Source organism: Phoenix dactylifera, chromosome 17 (assembly GCF_009389715.1).
Source record: "Phoenix dactylifera cultivar Barhee BC4 chromosome 17, palm_55x_up_171113_PBpolish2nd_filt_p, whole genome shotgun sequence".
Lineage (NCBI taxonomy): Eukaryota > Viridiplantae > Streptophyta > Magnoliopsida > Arecales > Arecaceae > Phoenix > Phoenix dactylifera.
The window spans coordinates 7236229-7249509 of NC_052408.1; the positions used below are offsets into that span (position 1 = coordinate 7236229).

Here is a 13281-nt window from a genome sequence, read left to right on the forward strand (position 1 = left end):
ACCCTAAACTCTTGATTGCTAGGTGGCTATAAGGAAATAGGGAATACTCAGACATTTACCCTGATGAATTATCGGAATTACCCCTGGTTGAGAAATCGAATTCACCATCGATCTTAGGAAAGGGACCCATCTTCAAGGCTCCCTACCGGGCGATTATTGTTAAGCTATGAGAACTGAAATTTTTAGAGGGAAACTTTGTCTACCTAAAAATGTCCTTTTCGAGGAGTGTTGCCCGATTCGGGCAATACGGCAAAATGAGTCCTCACTACATCGGTCCACCTGAGGTGTGTTTAATTTCGAGGTCGAAATTTATTTTAAGGGGGGTAGGATGTAATGTCCGGGCCCAATACAGACCGGGCCCAATACTGTGGGGCCCAGTTGAATAGTATTGGGCCAGGGAGGGGTTAGCAGGCCACACTGGCCCAAGATGGCAATAATCTCCCGCCTGAGGGCTGAAAAGACAAGACCACCAGATGGCCAACGGAGAAACCCCCACCGGCATGCAAAACAGGAGCCCGCCACCTCCTCCCCCTCGGCAAATGAGCTGTGAGCTGGCCTGAGGTGGAGGGGCAGCTGGTGGCTCCCGGAGCAATGAGGAAGGAGAGAACGCCACCTCTCCTTTGGGGTCAAGTCATAAGCCCTGTATTTAAAACCCCTAAGATTTGCTAACCCGAATTGAATGTACCCTCCCTAAACCTCTAACCCTCTGGATCTACTGCACCAGAGAGCCAAGCCTTGGAGCCGAAGGCGAAGGAGCCCTGAAGCTCCAAGAGGAAGGAGGGACTACCAGGGAGAAGAACTGCTCAACGGTAACCGGCAAAAATCCAGGTAAGAGGCCCCTTTTTAATAAAATTTTAGGGAGTGGAGAAACCCTCTGTGGGGTATTCTCCCCTCTGTTTCAACTATGGGACAGAGAGGAGGAGACCGGCAGAAGGGAGAAGGGTCACTGGCCGGACCCATAGACCTCGGACCGGCCTGAGAACGGCCGCGGCCCAAGGCCAGGCCCGATGACCACTCGGGCCGAGCCGCCTGCAGGGCACCGCAGCCTCGGCTGCGGCTACTCTAGGGCTCGGGGGGCAGCCCCGGGCCGCCGGTCAGGTTGAGCCGGCAACCGGCGTGGCCACAAGGCCGCCAGCCCCGGCCGGACCACTGCCTCCTCTCCGGCAAGATGCGATGGTGCCGGAGGGAAGGACCAAAGAAAAGAAAAGGAAGAAGGGAAGAAGAAAGAAAGAAAGAAAGAGAGAGAGAGGAGGAAGAGGCCGTAGATCCGGCCGGAGGAGAAGAAGAAGGCCGGAGGACCGGCCGAAATGGCTAGGGTTTCCGATCGGAACCAAGGAGAGAGAGAAAAAGAAGAGGATGAGGGGACTTGCCCGTGTACGGCCGTGAGCGTCGCCGGTGCGGGCTCGGCCGGGGAAGCCGAGAGCTCGGCCGCGGGCTCGGCCGGGGAAGCCGAGAGCTCAGCCGCGGGCTCGATCGAGGAAGCCGAGAGCTCGGCTGCGGGCGTCGCCGATCGCGGTCCGACCCCCTCCCCGTGAGGAGGAGACCATCGACCTCCCTTCGCCGGAGAGGAGAGGAGAGGAGGAATGGGAGATCGGGATGAAAGGAAGCTTCGGAAAGGAGAAGAAAAAGAAAAGAGTGGGTTAACGGGCCGGAATCGGGTTCGGATCCACATCCGAACCCGCAACCCGTTAAGCCTAAAAATCGAAATGGGTTAAGTAAACCCAATTAAACCGGACCCAATCTAGTTGGGTGAACCCGGATGAGGGATTGAGCGGGATCTGAACCCAAATGAACCTGAACCCGAGCCCAATTTAATTTGGGCTAAGTCTGGACGAGCCCAAACTACAAATTGGGTCAAATCCGAACCAAATTAGGCCCAAATTGATTTGGGTCCGAACCCAGTTGAGTGGAGTTAATTCCAGTAGACCCAATTAAACTTGGGATTAAGCCTAATGACCAATTAGAAGGCCAATTAACCCATATGGACCCAATCAAGGCTCCAATATGAACACATTAGACTTGGGCTAAATTTCGGGTAGGATCCAAACAAGTAAAAAGGAAATAATATGCTTATTATAATGTGTTTTTAGGTGACTCAGGATCCGTCACCAGGACGTAAGAAACTTGGGATAACGAATTTGCTGTAAGTAATCTGTCTTAATCCTATCATAGATCTTGTATTACGTTTTATAAGATGAACCAGTATTTTTCATACAATTTGAATTGTATGCATGATTAGTGAAGAAAGTAAGTAATCTACCTTAATCTTATCGTAGATCTCGTATTACGTTGTATAAGGTGAACTAGTGTTTTTCATACAATTTGAATTGTATACATGATTTGTGAAGAAAGTAAGTAATCTGTCTTAATCTTATCGTAGATCTCGTATTACGTTTTATAAGATGAACTAGTGTTTTTCATACAATTTGAATTGTATACATGATTGGTGAGAAAAGTAAGTAATCTATTTTAATCTTATTGTAGATCATATGAGTACTATGTTTGTTAAGTTTTTAAAGTGTTATTCATGCATGATATGTTATGATGGATAAGCAACTTGCCTAATCTCATAAACTATGGCCATGTATGTACCATGATTATACTTATATTTTAATCATGCATGCAAGTTAGTATAACGAAATACTATCTAGCTAAGAGGCACTATAATGGGCTCAAAGATGCTACCCGATCGAATGCAACTGAGCTGGCCTTGCTAGTGGCCGAGAATAACTTCGCTGGCCTTGCTAGTGGCTGAGAATGACTAGCTGGCCCCGCCAGTGGCCGAATGGACTTCGCAGTAGCATCCGAGAGAATGGACCACGGCATGCCGGGGGCACGGTTTCATATGCATAATTTTATGAAAATTTTTGTGATTTGCACTACTGCTTTGTTTAAATTGCATACATGTTATGCCATGATGATTATTAGATAAACATGCATGTCAGCTTCTCAAACCCTGCATAAACATGGTTACCATTATGTTCGATCCGGTAGGATTATGCAGGATTACTTACTGAGCCGTGTAGCTCACATCTGTTTATGCTTCGTTTTCTTTCAGATCCTCACCAGTGATCGCCATCAGATATGTTTTTATTTTGTTACAGAGCTTCGTTATTTTTGGAGAAGCTTATATACTTTTGTACATTTGAATAGCATAGAAGTTCTGTATTTTTGGTTTCAAACTTTAAGGTTGTACTGCAAAACTTTTAACATATATATAAGTTTGAATCCTTTTGGCTACCTGTTACCCCTGTATGAGGCTGCGTGCTACTGTGGGCGATAGTCGGCAATAGCACGGCCGTGTCACGGATCCGGGTCCGGGGCGTGACAATAAGACTATTAGACACCACCTAGCCTTACTTGTCTAATCTTGCCAAGGGATTGTGCTATGCACAATTGTCCCATGTCGCTTCAAGAAAGAAGCTTTGTTGCACAATTGTTCCCACTTTTGCCTTGAATGCAATGCAAAAAAGTTTTTAGACTTGCTGTGGAATAATTTGTAAGAGCTGGTACCAGCCATGAGAGATCGAATTAGCTGGTCCTCAAGACTTGTTATCAACTCATCATTTATGGTAGACTCGCCCTCCAATATCAACATTAGGTTGACTTGTATTACAGCATAATCTGGCAATTTCTCAAAATTAATTATCTAAAAAATACTTGCGGAGAAAAATAAATTTTACTACATTTAGTTAGTAGAAAAATTACTATAAAAAATAACATTTGAAAAAGATTGTTATGTTTGGTTGTAGGCTTGGTATTAACCGGAAAGCTGCAGCAGCCGGAGCAAGCGGGTGGAAGATTTTTTTTTTTTGTTGTTGAATTGTGCCCCCGGTAAACAAGACTTGGTACTTCTCCTCCTGGGCACATCGCGTGAACATTCTTGGACTACCGTTTGCAGGCGGTAGTGCAACGCGAGCGCAAATCTCCGTTGCCAGGAGGTGAAGGGACGTTAATCTTTTTTTTTTTTGCTAAATTTTTTTTTTTTGGCTAAAGGGGACGTTAATCTTTTTTATTAAGATATGCATGTTTTACACGGAGGACCTCGTAGCAGAAAAGATAAATTACTCTTACCCCCTTTTTTTTCCGATTATGGGCTTGACTACAACTTAAGAAAGTTTAGGCGAAGCCTGATTACTTTTATTAAGCCTAATAACCTTCATTAATCACACTTTCTCATCTAATACATGCTTGTGCCTTGTTCTCTGCATAGCTCGAGGATTAAAAGATAAGGAGCTGATACATGAGATCTGAAAATAAGTTTCAGCCAAGAAATCTTCCATCAAGGCAAACGTTGAAAATGATCTTTCCTATTTGCTGAGGAAAATAAAGAGTTCAAGAATGCTAGGATCCATTTCAAACATATGGCCCGCTATATTGTGACCAGGGCGGTCACTCCTACCTGTAAACCTGTTATTGCAGCACATGTATGCACAATAATTGGGCATGAATTATTAAAGAACTAAAGGAAGAAGCAGTACCCTTGCCTGGTCAAGCACCATTTTCAATGCACAGTCTTGTCCTGTAGTTGAATTGAATCCATTCTTTCAAATTTGAATTTTTTGATGTCTCAAATATGTACTCAGGCACTTGGAACGTTTCATGATAACATTTGGATATTTTATACCATGAAATCGTGATGCCTTTATAGTTACATATTTCTTTCTAACACTCAAATACATATTTATAGTGACATTTTATTTCTAACACTGAATCAACAGACCACCTACTACTGAATTGCGCATTCTCGCAACCTATATGCGATGGTGTGGTCCCTTGTCACGTGGGACTTGCATCATTTAAAAAAAAAAGAAAAAAAGATGGTAGTTTCAAACGGCCTGGCTTAAGAGTGCGGTAATCACCAAAAACCAAGAAACGGGCCTGTAGAAACAATTAAAAAAAATCAAGAAGAAAATTGAGAAGAAGGAGAGAGAGAAAAAAAAAAACTACTTTGTTGGATGGTTCGATAGTTGATTTTATCTATATTTAGCTAAAATTTTAGTATATTATTTTCGGTATTAAGAGCTACAGATTGAATGGTATGGATCTTTGAAAAGTTTTCTCTATTGATTATTTCAAATATCAACACTTGATGAGATTTATTCTCTATTTTACTATTTATTGTTTAAATTCGTTCTTGCCCAAAATTAAATCTTATTGATGTCTAGAGAAGACCTATTATAATCCTATTATTCTAAATAGTGGAAGATTTTAGCTGGATTAGGTTCCGTAATTTTTTTCCTTCATATCGAAGGGTTTTCTATATAATAAATTGTATTGTCTCTTGTTTGTGGATTGCTTAATTATTTTGCTTGATAATTACTGATGTGAAGATTATTCTTACTTGGTGAGTGATATTCCATTTAATTACATGAAAATAAAGAGGGAGAAAAAGTTTGCGGCACCATTATTTCTTGATTATATTTTTCTAACAATATAGAGGAAGGTCACTCAAACTCTTTGATTGCTGGTTTTCAGGACACTATGAACAAACTTTGGATTGACTGGAGAAAGGGCCTACCAAAAACAATGAAATCAGCATGGGACTGCCTTGTTTCAGTGGTAAGCTAGTGCATTTTGAAAGAGCGATGTTGTTTGTTTGGAAGGTAGCCTAGGATTGTCTGCCCACCAGAGGAGTGTTGGCTTAGAGGGGTGTGAGTTTCGCCCCAAGCTGCGGGATCTGTTAAGAGGAGGAGTCTATATTCCATGTCTTGTTCGGCTGCTAGCAGGCTACTCTGATTTGGGAGTGCGCATCAGGTTCTTCTGATCTATGTCGGGGGCGGGCGTCGTTCGAGGATTTTTTGAACTTCCTGGTGGAGTCCTCATGACGGCCCGACCGGCTGGAGCAGGAGATTAGGGCGGCTTATCTGGCTTACTACTGCTGGCTGGATAGGAACGCCCGATCTTTGAGGACAGAGGAGCGCACCCATGTGCGGTGGTGGATAGGGCCCTACGTCATGCGGCAGAGGTCCTTGACATTTTTGCATCGTCGTCCCTTAAGTTGATTAGGAAAATCTGGGGCTCTCACTTCGCTCTTGTAGCATCCAGGATTATGCTCGTCTCCTGGGAGCATCCACCCCCTACCTTTCTCAAGGTAAACTTCCATGGCAGTGTCACGGCGGGTGGATGCAGCGACGCCGGGTTTGTTATCAGGGACCAGCAGGCCAGATTAGTGGTGGCTGGGGGCTGGCACATCTTCGACCAGACTGTCGTCGGGATCGAGGTCAGAATCGCTTGAGAGGGCGTCTCCTATGCGAGACGAGTGCTGGGTGCGGATCACATCATCCTTGAGGAAGATGCTGCCATGGTGATCGAGGAGATTCTAAGTTTCGGGCAGTTTGGCTAGGAGATTCGATTGATCTACGATATTCGCCGTCTCCTAGGTGAATATGCTGCATACTGGGCTACTCATGTGTACAGGGAGGCTAACTGTGCTGTGAACTAGGTGGTTTTCTATGTAGCCAATCATTTTGGAAGTGTTATCTGGGAAGTCACGACTCCATCCCGTCTCCTTTGCATTTTCTGCTTCTTTCTGACTCTATGGGCTACACTCACACCCGTTGTGTGTGAGGTGCTGATGTACCAAAAAAAAAAAAAAAGAAAGAAAGTGCGGAAGGGCAGCCACTCTCGATTCGAAGCAAACTGCCATGGCAAAGTTCTCAACCAAAGTATTTTCCTCTTAGAGAGTTGGACTTCCATTCTCTTAGAAGGAAAAAGAAAGGTATTTCACACTTGCTGGAAAAGATCAAACCAGTTATTGCAGAGGTGACTAACTAGAAAAGCAGGATAGTTATCTTCAATAGGTCGCCATCTTTACTGGTGGAAATGTTTCTGAAGGTTTTCTGTGGATGGTTGATGGGGCTCTCTCAAAGCACATCTTCCACTCTTTTCTTCCTAAGATTTTTTTTTGCAAACCAAAGGTGTCCTAAGATTTAAACTGGTATTCTATTCACGCGCCTTTGATGAATGGAGGTAAAATTGAAAGTGTTGCCGTTTCCGTACCCAGGCGATCATATAGCTTCATGTGGGCCAACCGATGCTATGGAGTAATATTTCTGTTCTTATGCCAGTTGTTTTGAAGTCACCAAGCATGGCAAATTGACTCTCCAGTATCAACATCAGGTTGGCTTGTATTGACCAGCAAGTCGCATATCCCGGAACGAAACTTTTGTTCATTGTCCCCCAGAGATGTAGAGTTGTCGACGGTGATCGGAGAAAGTTGGCACGGTCAATTAGTTATTAAAGCTCTTCTCTCTCTGTACAGGAAAAAACGTGCGGAAGACTTCGTTTTTTTTTTCTTTTCTCGTTCACCCAGTATTCAAGTCTCGGTACTCCTCTTTCCTGGGTACATCGTGCGAAAATTCTTCGACTGTGTGTAGGTGGCAATGCAGCATGAGTGCAACTCTCTGTTGCCTGGATGGGGAACGGATGTAAATCTTGGTGCATGCACAAGATTATTTGCCAGCCGGGTTGGTCGTCCAAGAGTACGTAAAATGCTTGATTGTGTGAACAATAAAGCCACCTCTTTTGAATACTCTCCGCAGAGATGGATTTTACTTTTTATATCGGACCCATCGTAGACCTTTTTCTGTTTTTAACTAAAAATTATTGGTTGCGTTGCCGTAAAATTTTGACCCGAGGTTGAGAAGTTATTCGGCTCAATTCGAGGTTGGCGACGACCAAACTAAGTGAGATCGGATGAAACCGAAGCAAATATGAACGGATCACCTTCGAAACTAATCTGCAAGAAGTCTACTTGCTAGAAAATTTCCGGCAGAGCATCTTCCGACACTGAAGTCAAAATAATAGAGCAACGGTATGGAAGGAAAAAAATTTATAAAGAAAAATCTCCAAAAGAGCTTAACTAAAGATTCTCGGGCCACCCTTTAAATAGGGTAGAATATCGATCCGTTATCTGATTTAGCGCAACGTATCTTAAGCATAAAGTAACAGTTGGTTGCATGTTAACAACATGGTAACTGTCATGCATGAGTATGATAAAACTGCAATTACGCTGATCGCGCATTGATTGCAGTATCGCTATGACTACTGATCTTTATTACACTACAGGAAAAGTCGATTTTACCGACGCTTTTTTGCCGACACTTTTCACAAGCGTCGGCAATTTTTGGTCTAGCGTCAAAATTTGCCCACGCTTGTTACAAGCGTCGGCAAAAAACGACGGGGTAGTCGCCGGCTTAAGACGACGCTAAGCGTCGTCGGAAATCGCATTGTTATTCCGTCCCCCGCATGAATATACTTGGAAGAGCACCAATTGGAGAGTCTGAGATTGCCTCCTTCCCCCCCGCTGTTCACAGTCTTTTAGCAAACTCCCCAATCAATCGCCTCCAGCGCCGCGCCCCTACGACATGTCTATAAATCTTTCTTCCTTCCCCTTCTCTCCCACGTCTCCTCCTCCTCTTTCTCCTGCCCCCCCTCTTCTCCCTTCTTCTTCTTGTGCTCTGTCTTGGGTTGCAAGAAGCCCCTGCTTCTCGCGAGAAGCGCGGCGTCTCGCCGTATGCCAAAAGAAGCGGAGGAGAGCGGCGGTCTTGGTGTCGGCGTCGGCGAGGAAGATGACGATAGAAGAGATAAAGGAACAGGAGGTCGAGGAAGCGCCGCCGCTGTTGAAGGATGCCGAGGCCAACTCCAGGCCTCGACGCATTGCTCTCTTCGTCGAGCCCTCTCCCTTCGCGTCCGTATTTCCGCCCTCCCTCTTTCTTTGATTTTTTTTTCTTTGATGCTTGATGACTGCTGCTGTGCTGGAAATATACTGCTGGAGGAGCTGCTGGTGATGTGCCAGGTGGAGACGGCGGCGGGGCTGGCGGAGATCGAGGCGATCGCCGGCGTCGAGGGGGTCGACGTGGTGCAGATGGAGCCGCTGGATCTGAGCGCGAGGATGGGATCCTAGGAATCGGAAGGTGAGGGATGCGATGAAGGATATCATATGAAGATGAGAAGGATATCTGTGGGATCCTAGGAATCGGGCGGAGAATGTGAAGATGCACTACAAGAAAATGTGTGTTCGTTTAATGCTTTCTGAAGAGATCTCGCTTGTTACTTGCCCTCCAGATTATGTATATAATAAGTTTACAAGGTCAATTTTCTAAACCAATTGGCTATCTTGGTTTCTGAACAAAACACTTGAAAATACTAATGAGATTTCATGAACAGGCCTTCTAGTGTTCTTGAAGGAGCTTATGTTCAGTGGGAAATTGAGCTACTTGGCTTTGAAATGCCTAAGGTAATGAAGCTTCTTAAGTGCTCCAAACATCTGGAACTTTTATGTATTGTGGTCCTTCCCTCTGTTATGCTAAAAAAAAAAGGGGGATTCTTGTGAATTTTGAATTGATTGTTTTAAATTGCTTAGAACCTCTAATATGTGCTTTGATCATCTTCAGATTCTTTTGACAGAGGAAATCTCTAGGTCTCTGCGTGAGCTGAAGGTACTCACTAGGTTCTCATTTACATATTGATTCCTTCCAGTTTCAGCTCTTGGCTACATCCGAATTTTAGCACACCTATTATTTTGTTTAGGGATGTTGCACTCTTGCAAGGGATCGTTTCAAAAGCCTTGAGAAACGGGGTTTACTTGTCCCAAAAGCTAAAAGGAGCAGGTTTGTATTGATTGGCTATTGTGTCTTCTGCTCCTGATCGCCCCATGCAACATGTAGTCTTATCTCTATAATTTCCAAATGGGAAACAAACACTAATTAACACATACCACACCAATAATCTTTTCTTCAACGTACAGTATCTAGTGTGTTTGCCATAAATTTTTTTTTCAGAAAAAAGAACTTAGTGCGCCTATTTGCTTATTTACTGATGTCAATTTTTTATCAGGTATTTTCATCTAATTGTTGCATTTTGTTTACCACGCAGAAAGAAGTAGACATTGTTTATGGCCGGATCACATGGAATACAGTGGATATGCAATGGAGGGGCCTGCTCAAGTGAAGCATGAGATTTTGGTTCTTACCTTCTCGGTCAATGTAATATCTGATTTCCTTCCTGAGTACTGTTAGAAGCAATATGCAACAGTGGATGGTGGAATTTGAGTACGCTTCAGGTCTGATGAAAATTTACATTCGTATTTTTATTTTTTTAAAAAAAATAGCAATCCCGACGCTTTAAAGCGTTAGTAAATAAAAGTTGTGGCACGCCTACGCCGACGCTTTAAAGTGTCGGCCCGAATACATGTACCGACGCTTTAAAGTGTCGGCGAAAATCCAAAACTGGGCACGCTTTGGGCTTTCCTGACACTTTAAAGCGTCGGCGAATATGGTTTTTGCCGACGCTTTTATTAGCGTCGACAAAGCCCTGTTTTTGCTGACGCTTTCTCTTAGCGTCGGCAAAAACCGGACCCACGCCCACCTGCCCGACGTCTGACCCACGCTTTGGGGTGCGTGGGCTAGAAATTCGCCGACGCTTAAAAGCGTCGGTAGAGACCAAAAAAATCGCCGGAAGATATTCTTTCTTTTGTAGTGAACAGATGGAACGGTCTTTGAGGTAGAGGACCTTGAAGTTAGTTTAAGATTAGTTTGCCGATCCAAACCTTAACAGGCAATTGTGATTGCTCATGGCCCAATCCAAGCCGTAGGCGGTGCCCTCCCTCTTTGAGAAACAAGGCCCGCGGGAAGGAGCCTCAGATGTGAAGAGTTGGATCAACCATGCGCCTGGTGGGGCGTTCTTGTAAAGAGGCCTTAAGCATCAATTACTTGTTCTTGGAATCCTTGGGTTGGGTCAATTATCTCCTTGATGGAGCCTTGATCTTTAATTACCTATTTTTTTAAGGCACGATTACAGGGCTTTACAATAAATATAGCTCCCAACATCTACAGTTAAACATATTTCGCGATTGAGTTGATACTTCTCAATCAGATCCCCAATAACTGAATTTAAGTGTTTAGCAATATAGAAGACTATCCAGTTCACTGCATTGTTCAGCTTCCTATAAATATAGTGTGAAGACTCGAATTGGGCCCGTTCTAGGGCCCAACAGACTGAAGTCGGCAAGGGGTGCCGACTTCAGCTGGGTCATCGTGGGGGTGACCACGATGACCACGCCGGCCGAACGGCCAGCGAAATCACCGCACCACCCCCTCTTCCCCTCTCTCCCTCTCTCTCTCTCCCTCTTTCTCTCCTCTGAGAGCCTCATCCGAGCCCCATCCCTCCCCACCCCTCTAAAAATTTAAGCTTTTTCCTCTTCCGCCGGAGCCACTGTTGTCGCCGGAGCCGCCATCGCCGCCGGAGAACCCACTCGTCGAAGACCGGAGGTGAGCAAGACAACATAGATCTATTTTTTTTATGAATTTAAAGGAGAGAAACGATGGAAAATCAGTGGGTTTTACTTCCCCTGTTTTGGGGAATTTTCTTTGTGAGATTCGGCCGGCCGACGGCGGCCGGCCGGGGTCAATCCGGCCGAGATGAGTTCGGCCGGAGGTGGCGAACGGGGGTCGGGCTTCCTAGCCCCGACCTCCCTCTCTTTCTTCCTTTTCTTCTTCTCCTTCTTCTCTTCTTCTTCCCGTCTTTCGCCGCCCGTGAAGGTGGGATGGCCGACGGCGGCTGGCCGAGCGCCGCCGCCGAGGGCCACGGTCGGCCGCCGAGGGCCGACCGGAGCCACCAGCCACCCCCCCCTTCTTCCTTTCCCTCTTCTTCTTCTTCTTCTTCTTCTTCTCTTCCTTCTTTCTTCTTCTCTTCTTCTTCTTCTTCTTTATTCGGCCTGGGTGTTTTTCCTCGCTTTGAAATCCGTGCTTTATTTGGGAACCAGATCTTGAACCGGGTTTATATTGTGAACCGGTTCCACCTATTTCATGAATGGATTTTGTTATGGTCTGATCAGACCTGGTTTGGTTTGGGCTAGAGAACTGTTCTTGGGCTGAGTTGGGCCTGATTGGATCTGTGGGTTGGTTTGGATTGGGCCCAAAATCTGATCTGAACCTGTTATCTGGTTTGGTTCAATTGGGCCTAATCTGTGTTGGGCCACAATTGACTTGGGTTTAAAGGGTTCTGATTTTAGGGTCTATGTTTGATCTTAGGGGCCCATTCTTGGATCCATGAACTTAGGAGTTTAAGGGTTTGAAAAATTGTTTAAATTATGTTTCTTAGTTAATTAAATAATTAATATTTATGTTTAACCAGGGGTTCGTGAATCTGTGGCAGGGATTTTTAAGCGATCCCAGGTAGGTGACCTATTGCTTTAAAGTAGAATTTTAACATGTATCTTGCATATATGGATGTTATGATTTATTATTGGCATTATGTATTAGAATTAAAATTAAGTATTTAATTTCATAAACTGTTATGTACTTTACTATTGGGAGTATGATCATGACTTGATTTGGAAAGTTGATTATTGATTTTTAAAATCCGCGTGACTATAGTCTAGGCCCCGCCAATGGGATGATACGTTGGCCCTGTCGACTTGTACTGAGGAACTAGTTCCGACACCGCGACCACTGGTGATAGAATAGTGGCGGCACAGGGGTGCGTTTTGCTCTTCGGAGCGGCTCAGTGGAGCGTGAGTTTGGCACCAAGAGGTGCGGCACAGTGGTGCGTTGGCTCAGTGGAGCGGCTCTTCGGAGAGTTGTATTGGCACTTCGGTGTAACCATGCCACTGGGTGATGTGGCCGTAGTCATGCGGTGGAGTTATTTTGAGTCTCGGATCGGGTTTACGGATTGTCGTGTGAATTTTTGGATTCATGAGTTTTAGCTGCTTTTTATATGCATCATGACATGTTATATGACGACTTTATTGCATGATGTTGCCTACTGAGCTGTTAGCTCACTCCTACTATTTACATTTTTTACAGGTGATGATATGTGACTATGGGGATTACGGGGTGGAGTGATCATGATGTAGTTAGCTAGTAGATATTGACTTTTTCTTTTGACTTATGTATATATGGACATTTGAATTGAAAGTTGGAATTTATCTTTGTTTAGCTATTGATGTGGAATCTGATTCATCTGCCTTGCGTGCCTGCGGGGTCCGCCCTGCAGGTGCGCGGCGTCTGCTCGTGCCCCGGGCCCCGGGTTCGGGGCGTGACAGATTTATTGGTATCAGAGCATAGGTTAAAGATCACTAGGGACATTAAAACAAAATCATAATAAATATAATAATAAATAATAATAATTAAAAAAAAAACTTAGGAATATAGGGACACATGTGAAGAAATGAGAGTGGGGTAGAAAATCTTATGGGTCGGTGAATCTAGCACTGATGATGTGTATTCGAAAAAAAAAAAAAAAACTTAAGAATATAGGGACACATGTAAAGAAATG

The 13281-nt window shown here is 44.5% G+C and overlaps 1 protein-coding gene across 2 annotated transcripts; it reads left to right on the plus strand.

Moving 5' to 3' along the window:
- Positions 1-8259: 8259 nt before the first annotated feature.
- Positions 8260-10076, plus strand: LOC103724151 (peptidyl-prolyl cis-trans isomerase PASTICCINO1-like). 2 transcript variants are annotated; one of them, XM_008815318.4, is made up of 5 exons: positions 8260-9094; positions 9172-9241; positions 9399-9443; positions 9535-9614; positions 9880-10076. In XM_008815318.4, the coding sequence occupies exons 1-5, from the start codon at positions 9000-9002 to the stop codon at positions 9887-9889; spliced, it is 300 nt and encodes a 99-aa protein (XP_008813540.2). In that variant the 5' UTR covers positions 8260-8999; the 3' UTR covers positions 9890-10076. The 2 variants fall into 2 exon arrangements, 1 of the variants encoding a protein (XP_008813540.2); XR_005506651.1 differs by having other exon boundaries at positions 8262-9094; positions 9412-9443.
- The last annotated feature ends 3205 nt before the right edge of the window (positions 10077-13281 follow it).

Excerpts from the sequence above, each read along its gene's own strand:
- LOC103724151 (XM_008815318.4), top strand. The coding sequence starts at position 9,000 with ATGCACTACAAGAAAATGTGTGTTCGTTTAATGCTTTCTGAAGAGATC. Across the intron at positions 9,095-9,171 it reads GTATATAATAAGTTTACAAG|GCCTTCTAGTGTTCTTGAAG; the intron begins GTCAATTTTCTA and ends TTTCATGAACAG. Across the intron at positions 9,242-9,398 it reads TTGGCTTTGAAATGCCTAAG|ATTCTTTTGACAGAGGAAAT; the intron begins GTAATGAAGCTT and ends GATCATCTTCAG.